The sequence below is a fragment of the Balaenoptera musculus genome, chromosome 2 (assembly GCF_009873245.2).
Source record: "Balaenoptera musculus isolate JJ_BM4_2016_0621 chromosome 2, mBalMus1.pri.v3, whole genome shotgun sequence".
Lineage (NCBI taxonomy): Eukaryota > Metazoa > Chordata > Mammalia > Artiodactyla > Balaenopteridae > Balaenoptera > Balaenoptera musculus.
In genome coordinates, this window is record NC_045786.1 from 20,196,896 (window position 1) to 20,213,267 (window position 16,372).

The 16,372-nt window shown below is 35.3% G+C and overlaps 1 protein-coding gene across 2 annotated transcripts in view; it reads left to right on the plus strand.

Moving 5' to 3' along the window:
- Positions 1 to 16,372, plus strand: part of UPF2 (UPF2 regulator of nonsense mediated mRNA decay) — a 93,718-nt gene that overhangs the window by 15,807 nt on the left and 61,539 nt on the right. For both annotated transcript variants that reach the window (XM_036842881.1, XM_036842882.1), the window contains exons 4-8: positions 3,639 to 3,799; positions 6,664 to 6,861; positions 7,350 to 7,499; positions 8,767 to 8,870; positions 14,046 to 14,131. In XM_036842881.1, coding sequence (XP_036698776.1) covers positions 3,639 to 3,799; positions 6,664 to 6,861; positions 7,350 to 7,499; positions 8,767 to 8,870; positions 14,046 to 14,131 — 699 coding nt within the window. The remainder of the gene's footprint in view (positions 1 to 3,638; positions 3,800 to 6,663; positions 6,862 to 7,349; positions 7,500 to 8,766; positions 8,871 to 14,045; positions 14,132 to 16,372) is intronic.

Here is a 16,372-nt window from a genome sequence, read left to right on the forward strand (position 1 = left end):
GGTGAAGGAGGTCTACTTTCTTATTTTTTTATTGCAGTGACTAAGACTTGGAATTAGTTTTGTTTTCATTGCTTACTTTTCATATCTTTATGGTACCATTTCCTCCCTATCGTTCAGTGATACCAGGAGAGAGAATGAACTTGTTTATAATATATTTAACAGTGATACTCCGTTATCTCCAGTTATGACAGGGATTGGCAAACTATGGCCTGCAGGCCAGATTAGGCCCACCACTCGTTTTTGTACAGCCGGTGAGCTAAGAATGGTCTTTACCTTTTTACATGGTTCAAAAAAATCGAAGAACATTTTGTGAAATAGTAAAACTATATGACGTTTAGACTTCAGTGTCCATAAATAAAGTTTTATTGGAACATAGTCACACTCATTTGTTTACATATTGTCTGTGGCTACTTTTGTGCTATATCAGCAGAGTTGAGTAGTCACAACAAAGACCATATGGTCTGCAAAGCTTAAAATAATTATTATCTGGCGCTTTGCAGAAAAAGTTTGCTGACCTCTGGTTTATGACAGTCTCAGAATAATGGCTTCAAAGCAGCTTTGTGTAATAGATGTGTTTCTGAAGAGATTGTAATTAAAGTGGTATGTGATGAATCATATCTTCAGCTTGATTTTGCTTAGTGATATATTCCCATGGAATTTACATAAGAAATTTTGGTGAGATTTACACTGATGTACAGAAAAGGTACTCTGGTCAAAGGTGCTGTGTATATTTAGTTCCCTCATACAGGTCTAAAATTTAATCAAACTGAAAAACTTCCATATGGACTTCATAAACTTATAAAAACTGACTTATATAGTACATTAACTAGAAACTGTTTCATTTAAATTTCATTAGAACCTCTAAATAACTAGGGATTTTGAATTTTCAGGTACCTGTGATGGGTTCTTTCTTTGCTTGAAGTCTATAGTCTTATTACATGCTGTAGGATTAGTCAGATGTTTAGGAAATGTATATTAAATAAATGGTAAGGAAAAAGTACATATGACTATATAAGTTTTGTGTATAACAGAACTCTTCTAATGCCATTTCATTGGTATCCTGTACTGCTTTCTGAGTGCGTAGTATAAGATTCGATTAGAAAACCAGTCAACCAAAATCTAACCCTCCCCCCCCAACTAGTCTCGTTAAACAATAACCTAAACACGTATAAATTAAGTAGTTAGGTAAATTAGTACTGTTAAAAGTTTAATCGTGGAATTGAGGTTTTGGGAGGACGAGGAATATCTCTGAAGCTTCAAAGTTTTGACTGGTTCCAGGAGAAATGGAAAGGAACTGAATGCATACAAAGGGACCCCTCATAGAATTCAGTCACTTTTAATTTACCCGTGCAAAGTCCCAGGCAAAAGTTTGAAAGTGAAGTTGATACTGGAAAAAAGAGTTCATTTTCTGTTCTGATATAAAATAGTCACCACCTTGCTACAGCTTGTATGTCATAAATCCTTAGTGAATATTATATAACCTAAACTGGGTGTATGTTCTTCAGATGACCAGAATGTCAGCTTGTTAGAGAAATAAAGTTCCAGGTTCATGGTATTTTGAGATATTTTCCAGTTTCGTTTCAAGCTGAAATAATTTTGCATCTTAGTTGTCATTAGAGGTTTTGAAATCCCTTGGAACTATTATTATCCCTTTTAACATAATTTGTTTCTGAATAAACTCAAGTTTTTATTAATTAACATTTTTCCTAATAATTGTAGAACATTTTAGAGTAGCCTGCCTTTGAGTATTATTTATTCAAATTATTTAATTTTAATGGCTTTTTTAACTTCAAAAATGACATGACTTCTAATTAAAAGTTCGAACAAGCTCATTTAAAGTAATGTCAGTCATTTCTTTCATGGCTTGAATATTTCTAAATGCTTGGGTTTTTGCTTTAATTAAAAAAATTCTTTCATAAAACTTACTGAAAGAAACTTTGTTCTTGCCTGTAAAGTTAGTCTGAAATATATGTTAGAAGAGAGAAAGAAACTGTTCTTTAGTGACAGTGTTGTTAGAGGAATACTTTTTAGCCTGGATTATTATGGTTAAACTATCTTGGCATTTTACTTATCTATTTGTAGAACGATATTGTCTAATGTGTATTTAAATCACAAGAAAATGAATGAAAAATTCTCACTTTAGATCCTAATAGGCCAGATTTGGGGAAAAAAAGAATTGGATTTAATGAGTAATAATTGATCTTTTTATTGATCTATCTTGTGCTTGTAAATGGGAACTGCTATTCCTAAAAATAGAAAATGTTGCTATTTGGAATATTGTAGCATTTAAACAAAAGTTTCTGTGGATAAGAATGGGATAAGATGGGAAACTTTGGAAATTGTTCCAAATAAGCAGGGATAAATAAGTGTAGGCATGGATTTTCTACTTCATTTTCTATAACTTTTAAGGAGATAACACACAAAAAACTCTCTAACTCATTTTCTTCACTGTTCATAAGGAAACTCAAAACAAGGAATAAAAAATACTTTTAAATATTACTTTTGAAAATGACTTAATTTACAATTTATAATTGACTTTTTGAAATCCATATTGTATTTGTATTAAGGTTGATAAATTTCAGATGTTACACTACTACATAAATATTTAGTTGTAGAAAAATTGGGTCCAGCTATAGACATTTCAACCATCTAAACTACTACAGTAAAATTTTTACTTTATACAATTTGAAAATTTTCATTAGTTTTACATTTCTAATTATGGGTGGCTTATTAGTGAACTGTTTGCAGAGTGCAGGAGTACTTGTGTCCTCTGCTCCTCAGGGCGGCCTGGCCTTGATTAAGTGGGTTTGCTCAGTTAATATTTGTTAAATGGATAAATAACGAGTGCTTGCACAGTAGCTTGAGAATTGACTACACAGAAGATGTAGGCTTTTTCAACATAATCTCGAATCAAATCACTGTGAAAGTTTAAAGATACTGATTCTTTCTATAACGTGCTGTTTTTGAAAACCAACTTGTATGTCTGATGGGAATATGGCTGTAACAAAATACTAAAAATTAGTGGCATACTGTTTTTTTTTTTAATTTTATTTATTTATTTTATTTATTTTATTTTTGGCTGTGTTGGGTCTTCATTTCTGTGCAAGGGCTTTGTCTAGTTCCGGCGAGCGGGGGCCACTCTTCATTGCGGTGCGTGGGCCTCTCACTGTCGTGGCCTCTCTTGTTGTGGAGCACAGGCTCCAGACGTGCAGGCTCAGTAGTTGTGGCTCACGGGCCCAGTTGCTCCATGGCATGTGGGATCTTCCCAGACCAGGGCTCGAACCCATGTCCCCTGCATTGGCAGGCAGATTCTCAACCACTGCGCCACCAGGGAAGCCCCCATACTATTGAATTTTATATTTCTGCAAGCATAATTGTTAATCACACTTCATGTTTTCTGAAGAACCAATGTGAAAATTTAATTGTTTAAAAAATTTTAATTGTTCAGGTGAATTTGATGTACAACTTTTAATTTCAGATACGTCTTGAAAGTTAAGTATTAAAAATAAGTTGTTAAATAAGATTGTGTTAATAAGCTTGTGTGATAAAGTCAAATTTTATAGAACATTCCCAATGTAATAATACATGATCCCATCTATTTGATAAGATTATCAGATTATTTCATCATTTGTTTATAGGCGTATTCTACATTCTAAAGGGGAGCTAAGCGAAGATAGACATAAACAGTATGAGGAATTTGCTATGTCTTATCAGAAGCTGCTGGCAAATTCTCAATCCTTAGCAGACCTTTTGGATGAAAATATGCCAGATCTTCCTCAAGACAAACCAACACCAGAAGGTAAGATATCCTTAAAAACAAACATTGTGATTTTTTTTTAGTAAGCACTAATCACTTATATCTTTAGTCTTCTCAGATGTGTAATATTGAAAATGGATGTTTTGAAATGTCTTTAAAATTTTTTAAATGAAGAAGTAGTATTAAGACCTAATAAGAACATTGAAAATCTACTTGAAATGCTTCTCTGAATGGAAAAGGCTTTGCACTTAGAGAATAATAATTAACTCATATGATGATATGATGAATTTCTTCAGGTTCTTTTCTTTTTAATAATAACTTTACTTATTTATTTAATTTTTGGCTGCATTGGGTCTTTGTTGCTGTGCGTGGGCTTTCTCTAGTTGCAGTGAGCAGGGGCTACTCTTCATTGTGGTGCGTAGGCTTCTCATCGCGGTGGCTTCTCTTGTTGTGGAGCACGGGCTCTAGGTGCGCAGCCTTCAGAGGTTGCAGCACGTGGGCTCAGTAGTTGTGGCTCACAGGCTCTAGAGCACAGGCTCAGTAGTTGTGGTACACGTGCTTAGTTGCTCTGCGGCATGTGGGATCTTCCTGGACCAGGGCTCGAACCTGTGTCCCCTGCGTTGGCAGGCGGATTCTTAACCACTGCCCCATCAGGGAAGTCCCTTCAGGTTCTTTTGTAATAGATATCCTTAGATTGTGTCTAACAGGGGCCTGTCTTAAACCATAGTTGGAGCTACAGAAAGATTTACTTTATATCTTGGATAGGTAATAAGGTGAATTGGACATTTGGGATACTAATATTTCTGTGCTTATTTATATTTATAATTTAGTTGTTTTGAATGGTATATAATCTTAAATTGTTACTTAGAACTAAAGCCTACTTTGCAGTTTTATAAGATAAATTGTTTATCATTTTGTAAGATGAGTTACTTTCCGTATTATTTCGAAGGTGTTTTAAACTTTCTTTTTGGTAAGGCTCCTAATATACTATTCTAACATATCACACCAACTACTTGAAAAATTACTTTCGGTAGATAAATGTTAATACATTATTAATCTTAAAACTATCTGAAAATCCTATTTACTTAAAAATCTTAAAAGTGAAATATTTGTGAAGTGTCCTTTTATAATACAAGAAGGTATTTTGTATTTTACATCCTCAATAAGAAAATACGCGTTGTATACTGTGAATACATTTATGGTCCTTCCTTGGTATCTGCAGGGGATTGGTTCCAGGACCTCCAACGATGCTCAAGTCCCTATATAAAATGGCTTAGTATTTGCATATAACCTGCACACATCCTCTCATATACTTTAAATCATCATGTAGATTACTTATAATACCTAATACAATGTAGATGTAAATGCTGTGTAACAAAGTTGACAAAGTTCTGCCATCATTATTTTTTATTTTAAATAAATTTATTTATTTATTTATTTATTTATTTTTGGCTGCGTTGGGTCTTTGTTGCTACACGTGGGCTTTCTGGTTGCGGGGAGTGGGAGCTACTCTTCGTTGCGGTGCGCGGGCTTCTCATTGCGGCGGCTTCTCTTGTTGCGGAGCACGGGCTCTAGGCACGCGGGCTTCAGTAGTTGTGGCACGTGGGCTCAGTAGTTGTGGCTCGCAGGCTCCAGAGCGCAGGCTTAGTAGTTGTGGTGCACAGGCTTAGTTGCTCCACAGCATGTGGGATCTTCCCGGACCAGGGCTTGAACCCATGTCTCCTGCATTGGCAGGCGGATTCTTAACCACTGCGCCACCAGGGAAGTCCCTCTCAGGATTTTTCTGTTTTGTTTTGTTTTTAATTCTGGTTTCTGCTCTGTTAGATTCTTTTTTTTTTAATTAATTAATTAATTGATTAATTTTTGGCTGCATTGGGTCTTCGTTGCTGCTCGTGGGCTTTTCTCTAGTTGCGACGAGCGGGGGCTACTCTTCCTTGCGGTGCACGGGCTTCTCATTGCGGTGGCTTCTCTTGTTGCGGAGCATGGTCTCTAGGTGTACGGGCTTCAGTAGTTGTGGCACGCGGGCTTTAGAGCGCAGGCTCAGTAGTTGTGGCGCACGGACTTAGTTGCTCCTCGGCATGTGAGATCTTCCCGGACCAGGGCTCGAACCCTTGTCTCCTGCATTGGCAGGAGGATTCTTAACCCCTGCACCAACGAGGAACCCCTCAGGGTGAATTTTAATCTGCAGGATCATTCTCTAGTTTGGAGAGATGTACAGTGAGGATAGATATAATCATGAATGGTCTCATGACCATGAAGTAGGAAATTAGTTACTTTTAATGTTCTGAGTTTAAGAAAGTGTAGTTGTATGTAAGGTAGACTGTGTGTGTGTGTGTGTGTGTGTTATACATGGTTTTCCACTCTCTACTGAAATATCTGTATATTTCCTCATCATTCCTTCCCTTCCTTTCCAGTTATTTATCAATTGATCATTTATGGCAATCTGTCTTATACCAAGTTAATACCAAAAGGGGTTGCTTTTAAGGGTTTATGGTAAGATAAACCATAAACTTGTGATGATAATTATGATATAAATTGTACAGAGGGTTGCGAGTCTTAAAAAAATGCATCATAGGGGAGGTGGGACTTTAAGCTGGATGTTTAGGAATGACCAGGCTTATATATTTCTTATATTGGTTTTAGGTTTTATGAAGGTGGGCCTAATATATCAAATGGCTACTTAATCTCATATCAGTTGCTTAAAACATTTAAGAGAAATGCATCTTTATCCTACGCTTTCCTCTTGTCTGTCCTGGTTTAGAGCTTTACTTAAAACACAGTTTGTGATTTTCTGGTGAAGATGGTTACATGAACAGTCCAGAGTGCTTGTGGATTGAAGAAGCGTCTGTTAATCAAAACATTCAAGGTTCATTGGTTTTAATTCCTTGTGATTTATTTTATTGTAGAGCATGGGCCTGGAATTGATATATTTACACCTGGTAAACCTGGAGAATATGACTTGGAAGGTGGTATATGGGAAGATGAAGATGCTCGGAATTTTTATGAGAACCTCATTGATTTGAAAGCTTTTGTTCCAGCCATCTTGTTTAAAGATAATGAAAAAAGTTGTCAGAATAAAGAGTCCAACAAGGATGATTACAAAGGTAAATGCTGGAGGACAAATTTTTTTATATTAAAGTGCTATAAAGATTAGTTTCAAAATAATATTTGTAAAAATTTTTTTTTATTTACTAGTTTTGTAATACGAACATTGAGTCACTAGATTAAATGAATGACAGAATAATATGGACATCTTAATTAATTTAAGTCCACTTTATCTAATCAGCTTTATCTTCCCCTCATCTTTACCACAGATCCCCATGCCATGTATGTCTCCATTCATCAATTCATCAATCCATCCATCTGTTCATTTCTTCAGTGAACAGATGGCATACAGAATCAAAGAAGTTATGGTCTTTGTTCTCAATGAGCATAATGTATTTTAAAAAATCTGAATATATCAAATTTCTTGCCAGGTATAAATGTAGATTCTAAGACAAACGATGCAGATTTTGTGAGTCTTTGTATTTTTTGCAGCAGGATTTCAATATGACTTTTAATTCAGAGGTACTGATTCTTTGATTTCAAACAGAGGCAAAGGAACCTAAGGATAATAAGGAGGTATCAAGTCCTGATGATTTGGAGCTTGAGTTGGAGAACCTAGAGATTAATGATGACACTTTGGAGCTAGAGGGTGGAGATGAAGCTGAAGATCTTACAAAGAAACTTCTTGATGAGCAAGGTAAACACTTTTGCCAAAAATTTTAATTTTTGACTAGTTGTTTTTTTTTTTTTTTTAAAACGTCTGTTTTATTTTATTTATTTTTGGCCACGCTCTGCAACTTGTGGGATGTTAGTTCCCTGACGAGCGATTGAACCCGGGCCCTCGGCAGTGAGAGCACGGAGTCCTAACCACGGGACCGCCGGGGAATTCCCAAGTTTGGATTAGTGTTTCTACACAAAGCCCTTGCCTGAGAATATGGGTCTTTACTCTTTTATTCCTTGTTTTCCTGTTGTTTCTAGGCCATCGCTTTTTTGGAATTTGATTTGGAACAGAAATACTACATGTCCTATATTATGTGACTACAAACTTTAGTGATAATCTGAATCTTAATAGATATTTCTTACACTTCTCTACTTGCTAGCATTGTCCTTAATGTATTTTAATTCTGATATAATCTTTACAGTCTTAACATAAGTATATTTGAAAGTTGAGAGATAAAAAGACAATTAGTATATCAGTTCATCTGATGTAATTTTATCTGTCTTTATAATTGAGTAATGTTTTATATTTAGTAATAAAAATATCACATTGTTAATTATTTCCTGAATACTTCCCGTCAAGTTTCTTTATTAGTTAGGATTCTTTATTAGAAAGATACCTTCTGTCAGTATTGCCTTTCTCTCTATGGGCTTCATTGTTTCCTACTGCAGATTCTGTTTATCCATGTCATGAAGGGAGGGAGGCATGGCTGGAGGCTACCCTTGGCTCAAACCAGTTAGTGACATCAGAAGAAAAGAGGGCTTGTCTTCCACTGTCTGTGTATAAGCCTCATGGAAGGACTTGGCTAGTCCTGTGTCATGCTTGCCTGTGGCCGAGAGGAGTGGTGGTGTCTGTGCTTGGGCAGCACCCTTCCCCATCAGAATCCCATGGATTGCCTTCGAGGGCAAGCGATGATCGTACTGTTAATTGAAGACATGGGAGAAGCGATGCGTGACAGATAAAAATTGCAGATCTACTATAAAACTACATGCAACTTGTGACTTCTCATGTAAAAGTTTGCCTTTTTATAGTTGATATCTGAAAGACAGTAGTGATTTAGGGTTATGATTCTAAAGATACCCACACTTTCTAGGGTAATATCTCAAAAAATGCTTCATTTTTTCATGAGTAAGAAAAGTGCTCTAGATTATCTATGCCCCAGATAACTTCTTACTGGATGTTTTTATTCTTATATTGTCTATGTATATATATATTTAAACCTGTTTAAAAACCAATTTCATATTAGAACAAGAGGATGAAGAAGCCAGCACTGGATCTCATCTCAAGCTCATAGTAGATGCTTTTCTCCAGCAATTGCCCAACTGTGTCAACCGTGATCTGATAGACAAGGTATGATTGCCTCTGTGTGACTTTACTCAAGCACGTAGACCTTGTAGGATAGCTCTAATTAGGAACGTCTATGGTTTTTGGACTGTTCTGGCTGTAGAATGAACCATTTCTTCAAATGGAATCTAATATGGGAATTCAAAATAAACACATACAGTGGGAGCCAGTTTGTAGATGTTGTGTTTGGGGGTGGAACTGTCTCTAGAATCCTGTTAGCTTGACACCTCTCCCCTTCACATAGGGATTCCTCAGTGTGGGAAATACTGTGTTAGACCAGAAGTTCTTAAAGTATGCTCTGTAGATTCCTGGTATCTTCTGAGGCACTTTCAGGGGGTCTGTAAGGTCAAAACTCTTTCCATACTAATACTAGGATTTTTTTTCCCCACTTTTTCACTGTTTTTGACATTTGCAAAAGTGATGATGGGTAAAGCTGCTGGCATTTTAACACGAATCAAGCTGCATGGGTAGCAGAATGTACTAGTAGCCATTGCTGTGCATCTGCAATTAAAAGAACAATGCTCCTTTCACTTAGGAATCTCTGATGAATCCATAAAAATTGGAGTAATTTTGTTTCATTTCAGTCTTTGAGTACACTTCCTTTTAACTTGATAAAATAAGAAGGACGTGTAAAGCACATATGCTATCTCAATATACTATCTCAAGGTTGCCTCAAGAAAAGGTTGCCTCAATCACTTGTGTGATTGAGTTGCAAGCTAAACTAGTTGCTTTTTACATAGAATACCGTTTTTACTTGAAAGAACTGATGGACAAACTGTGGTTATTCAGATGTGGGTGTTTAGCAGACATTTTTCTAACATGAACAGGTGAGCCTCTCACTTCAAGAGAAACAACTAAAAGTATTTATTGCCAGTGGACAAATTTGAGTTTCCAGCAAAAATTAGAATTTTGGAAAACTTATGTCCACCACCATAAGCTTGACATCTTCCCAGTTCTTTTCTGAAGAGGCTTTATTGGTGAAACTTTTCTGATAAGATGAGTGGTGATGTTAAATAATGTAATTTAAAAATACTATGTAAGTGTTTGGAAGATCTGCATAGCTCAGTGAACCATTGTTCTGAATTACCAGCACATAAGGTCAACAAAATCTTGATTGGATATTAAAAATTCACTCAGTGCAAGATAGACCAATGGATTTTAATCTAGCAGAGCATGAGAAGTTGATACACATTGCATTGATTTCACATTGCAACTAACGGTTAAGAAACTACCACTTGTCAAGTTTTGGTGAAGTATCAAAGAATATCTATAATTACTGAAAATGATCTTAAAATATGCCTCCCTTTCCAGCTACATATGTGTGTGAAACTGGAGTTTCTTTTTCTTTTTTTTTTTTAATAAATTTATTTATTTATTTTTGGCTGCATTGGGTCTCTGTTGCTGCGTGCAGGCTTTCTCTAGTTGCTGCACGTGGGCTTGTTGCAGAGCACGGACTCCAGGTGCTCGGGCTTCAGTAGTTGCAGCATGCGGGCTCAGTAGTTGCGGTGCACGGGCTTAGCTGCTCCACCGCATGTGGGATCCTCCTGGACCAGGGCTCGAACCCGTGTCCCCTGCATTGGTAGGCGGATTCTTAACCACTGCACCACCAGAGAAGTCCCTGGAGTTTCTTCATATACTTCATCCAAAACAACATGTCACAACAGATTGAGTGCATAAATAGATACGAGAATCTATAGATATGAGAATTTAAGGTATCTTCTAGAAGAGTACCACTCTTCTGTCACTAAATTCTTTTTTCATTAAAAAAAATTTTCCGGGGCTTCCCTGGTGGCGCAGTGGTTGAGAATCTGCCTGCCAATGCAGGGGACACGGGTTCGAGCCCTGGTCTGGGAAGATCCCACATACCGCAGAGCAGCTGGGCCCGTGAGCCACAATTACTGAGCCTGCGCGTCTGGAGCCTGTGCTCCCCAACAGGAGAGGCCGCGATAGTGAGAGGCCCGCGCACCGCGATGAAGAGTGGCCCCCGCTTGCCGCAACTGGAGAAAGCCCTCACACAGAAACGAAGACCCAACACAGCCATAAATAAATAAATAAATAAATAAATAAATAAATAAATAAATAAAAATTAAAAAAAAAAATTTCCAAAAAATGTGAACAACTAATAGATTTATTGGTATTTTTATGTGAATTAATATTTTGAAAATTTCTCAGTTTTAACTTCTAAAACAGTAACTGCTGATAAACATATTAACCCACAAAAACAAAGTTCTTTCAGGTCCTTAATCATTTTTAAGAGTGTAGAAGACTCTTGAGACCCAAAGTTTGAAAATCATTGCTTTAAATCATTTATAAGTCAAGGTGTAATGTAATCTTTTATCCTTTTTTCTCCCCATAATGTATTGAGAGTTCCCTATAGAGTACTACAGACATCAAGTTGTTTTTTGACTTTCAGCTTGTTTAGCTCTTCTACAAATAATTTAGATGTGTTTCAGTAACTATTCATATAATCAAATAGGCTTGAAAAAAATTCCAAATTGGCTAATCACCTCTTGGAGTAATTAGGTCAATGTACAGTTTTCAAAAACTTAGTAATTACAGCATTTATTTCTGTTTTCTGAAGAGATAGTGTCTTTTTTTCTTTCATCTTAGAATATAGCAGAGACTACCTTTTAAACAACTGCTTATTTTCCTAAGGTTGGGATATGATTGAATTTTTCCCCTGCTAAATTTTCATATATTCACTGGCTATCAGCAGGATGAGAGATACCTTGACATGCCTGCCACACCCTTGCAGCCATTTTGAGTGCTATCCTGAAAGTTGAGTGGGAAGATCTCATGTGAATCTGTATTGGAAAGTATCCTGCAGTGCCCAGCTCAGTAATGACCATATGTTAAATTCTGGGTTAGCTCTTGGAGGTTCAGATGGAAAATAGGAGGTTACCCTGCCCTGTTGGACCCCAGTGGGTTCCTCCTGGGAGTCAGCTTCCTCATGAAAGGAATTTTTTCCATCTATATTGGCAGAGGTCCAAATGGCTTAAGAGGGAAAAGTAGTTGAGAAATAGAAAAATCTAAGAATTCTTTTGAATTCAATACTTACGTAACAATAGATAACCCGAAGTGAAGATTTCTTTTAGGTGACTTCTGCAGGTAATGTCATTCATGGTGATGCTTATTTCTGCATGCATTTGATGATCAGAAGAGTTTATTTTTACTTAAAAAAATAAAAAATGATTGTCGAACTGTCTTTCGTTTACTTACAACGTTTTGAAACAGGTTTTCAAAAACTGCTTGTTGAGTTGTCAGGCAGCACTTGTAACCCAGGCAGACAGACACCACCCCAGTGATTCCTTTGCTTTCATTTCTCCCCAAAGGGCAGGGCTGGTTAAATCTAAGAATTAATATACATGGGAAGCTTTTTTTTTCTTTTTAATTTCCTCAAATTTATTAATTCTGGCAGTTTTCATGTAGTCTTTTATTCATTTATTCTACATATTTATTGAGCCACCACTATGTGTACCAGGCATTTACATGTTTTACGAACTCCTAATCTTTGCAGAGTTTTTTTTTTTTTTTTTTTTTTTTTTTTTCTTTGCAGAGTTTTGAGCATTGTAGTTTTTTTCCATCTAACTGGCCTTTGATTATTGTGGTAGGAAAAGTGTTTATTGCCTTCTAAAGGATAATGTTCTAAAATAGTTATTGAAGTACATCTTATTTTTTGTTTCCTAGTTTATGTTGAAACATAGGCCATTATTAGCCATTAAAATTTTTTCTTTATATTTTTCAAAAAATGTTGATTTGAGGGGTGTGTGTGTGTGTGTGTGTGTGTGTGAAGTTTTCCAGTGTTAACCAATTTTCTTTTCTGAGTACATGACCTTTGGGATTTTTATTATACTAGTCCAGAAATTTTCAGTGTTTCATATGGTGAATTACTTGAAGGAACTTTAGTATATTTTCACCTTTTCTCTTTGTTATTCTAATTAGCTGTAAGAAGCTTTAATGTTATAAAATATAAACTTTAATGAAATTTATTATACTCCCTTTACAAGCAGAAGAAAAAATTTACATTGGTTTTACTTTTGACTAATAGTGACAGTTTCAATCTTGGTGAATACTTTCAATGTGAGTTAGTTTCCTGGGTTTGAATCTAATCACCATTAGTTGTGTCATTTTTTCAGCAAAAGTTTTAATCAAATGGGAGGTGTTTCAGTGAGTGTATTGTTGAAGAGTTGAAACCCTTTGTAGGGAAATCTGAGGATCTTTGTTACCTGATCCTCAAATCTACCTAAAGATTGGGATTAATGATAAAATAATCATGTGAACCTATGGAAGGAAAATACTTGAGATACCCAAAAGGATATTTGATAATAGTTTTTTTCTTTTTAAAGTATAACTTAAACTTGTTATTTTCTTAAACCATGTATATTGAAAATCTTTAATGTTTAAAAAATATATATACCTGTATTTAAAAAATACCAACTACTCATAGTTTTGTTTTCTAATGGCTTCCCGGAACATACACTTCTCGTAGCTTTTCTTCTACACTTATATTAGATGTTAGACATATTGATGAAATATTGAACACATTTTTGTTATTAAAATATAGAATAGTGGATTGCTATACTAAATAATAATTATGGATATTTATTGTAGTCCTATGATGTGGTTTCTTTAGTTTGTTACCAGATCTGATTGTTGACAGTAAACATTTTTACTCAGTGTTGAAGCACTTACTCTTACATGTTTCTGGGGATAATCTGTGTCTGTGTCTCATACATAGTTGGTCTTTATTCTTTTTTGGTTATCCTTATTAGCATTAGTAATTTTCTTGGTTCCTGGCTTCTTGTTACTTTGTACATTTTACCAGAAAACTTTCCTGATATTAACATTGATTTATGAGATCAAAAGCATGGATTGCACATTTCATATAGTTATTTGCCAAACATGTCATGGTGGGTCTTCAATCTACTCACTTGAAGTTCTGTTTCTAAAACTAGGTTGCAATTAAAAAGTTTATGAAACATATATTTTGAGATATAAAAGGAGAGAGGAGTTTAAGCTTAGTGATCTTTAAAGTTTGGGATATGCTTATAATACTAGTGTCTTAAAACCATTGTGAACTGTTTAGGAACTATTAGAAATCCATCGTAGCGTGCAGGGTTTCTGCTTTCAGTAGCTAAATGGATATTTTTTTAAGAAAAAAGTTTGCTTTTTCTCCTGTAGGCAGCAATGGATTTTTGCATGAACATGAACACAAAAGCAAATAGGAAGAAGCTGGTCCGGGCGCTCTTTATAGTTCCCAGACAAAGGTAGGTAAAAAAAAAAAAAAAAAAACAACAGTAATTTCTTAGTGTTTTTACCCTGCAATGATGATTGTAAGGTCTAAGTTCTTATTTAATTATCTCTTAGAAAATATCCCTTGTCAACAGAACTTATCATTGTTGTTAGCATATTTTCTAGAACTTATTTCTCATTGATTTTTGTTCATGAGCTCTAGTGGGAATATTTCTTCTGATGCTTTCCTGTTATTTTGAGAGAAAAAATTTAAGAATTATAGGAACTTAAATAACTTAATCATTGCTAGAAGCAACTTGTTTGCACTTTTGCCTCTGAGGAGAAAAAATAATAAATGGTATATCTTTTTTTTGGAGAGTTTTTATTTTGTGGAAAGATCAGACTAAATTGATTGTATCTAATTTTTAAGAGTTGTGTTTAAATGAAAAATTTCAAGTTTTTTTTTTTGTAATTATGCTAGTTTGGACTTGGAAGTCACATTAGTGATTATGTTGCTGGTAATTCAAGAAACATATTCCGTTTCATAATGCTGGTAGAGAATTCTAATGCTCTAACTTACACTAAATTAAAACCCCTACTTCACCCGCATATTTTAGGACCACAACAGGTCATAGATTGTTGACCTTAGGAACCTGGAGGAGATCCATTTCTGTTTATTCAACAGTGAATAATTAAAGGATTTTGTTAACTATTATCATGATTACATACATCATAGCTAAGATAGATACTTTCCCCAGAAGATACGGATTCTGAGGGACTTCACTAAATATTTCTTAAGCAAAATTTTAATTTGGTTCATTCATTGGTCTCTTAAATGGTAACATTTCGCAGTGAAACCAAATCACTACTTTTTTCCTTTATATTGGTTTTTATCTCCTGTCAGCAGCAGCATTAATGAGCATTTGTTTTTTCATTTTAGTGGGACAAGGGAGATGGAATGTGCTAATATAGTGAGTAGATAATTCAGAATTATCTAATTGAGAAAATCATAGATGAATTATTTTTATTATGTAAAATTATGTACTGCATTTCATCAAATCTTAGGTGCCATCAGTTATGAGGTGCATCATTATTTCATGTACAACTAAGAAAGAAAAGAATATTGCCAGTTACTTTTAAGCCTTTGATTGTGAGACACATTCTACTTTCAAACTCAAAATTTCAAACTCAAATATTTTTTTCCTTAATATTTTGGACCAGTTTTTTAAAGTGATTCTTTTCTTTACCTATACAGTGGAGTGTTTACTTTCATAGTTGTCTTTTCAACTGTTTATTTGAATGAAGAAACGTAGTAACAATTATCTGGACTTCTAGCATAGAATGAACCAAATTTAGCAAAAATAAAAGGCTTTGTTAACAAAAGAAATTATGCAGTAATATTAAATAGTTTACTGATAAGAGAGCATCTTGTCTCCCTTTATCCCCATTCCTTCCCACTCCCCCACCCCGGAGAAAACTCCTGAAAAACTATATACTATTACTTGGTTTTATGCCAGTTACATTCTTTATAACTGGATTTATGTGCTTAGCTCAGCAGTTAGCTGCAAATTAGAAGTAGTTGGAATCTTCTAGAAACAGACTTGAAAGTAGTAGGAAGTGACAATTTATGGTTTGAGAGGAGAGAAAAAAATAAAGATACAAGTACTTAAAATGTATATCCTTTTGGAGCTATGAGGAAGAGACCACATAGTCTTATATACCTGAAATATATAAATATAATAATTTAGGTTTCTTATATTCAGCCTGAGTGATCAGGAAAGGTTAAATTATGTTCTGAAATTTATTCATTAACTAAGGGTCTACTCTATACTGTGATTAGTGCTGGAGATACAGTGGTGAACAAGACAGATTCAACTCGTATTCATGCAGCTTACAGTTTTGAGAGGAAGAAAGAGAATTCTAAGTGCAGTTGACAGGAAGAATCCCAGCATGCTTTGAAGTATATAACACGGGGAACTGATTGACTTAGTCTCGGCAGTAAGAGAAGGCTGCCTGGAACAAGGGTCATTTAATCCGAGACCTGAGAAAGGAATGAGCTAGGAGAGGGATGGATGTGGAGAGGGAACCTAGAAAGCATTTCTGATAGAGGCAACAGAACCAGAGACAGGAAGGGTCACGCATCAGACTACTGAAAAAACCTGTTTCTTGGTTTCCCTGGACATTGTTGTCTAGACTAAGCTGCAGGAGGGAGGCCACGTTTACTTCTTTATCCTCAGCACTGAGCACACTGCCTCACAGACAGAAGGTGATAAAAT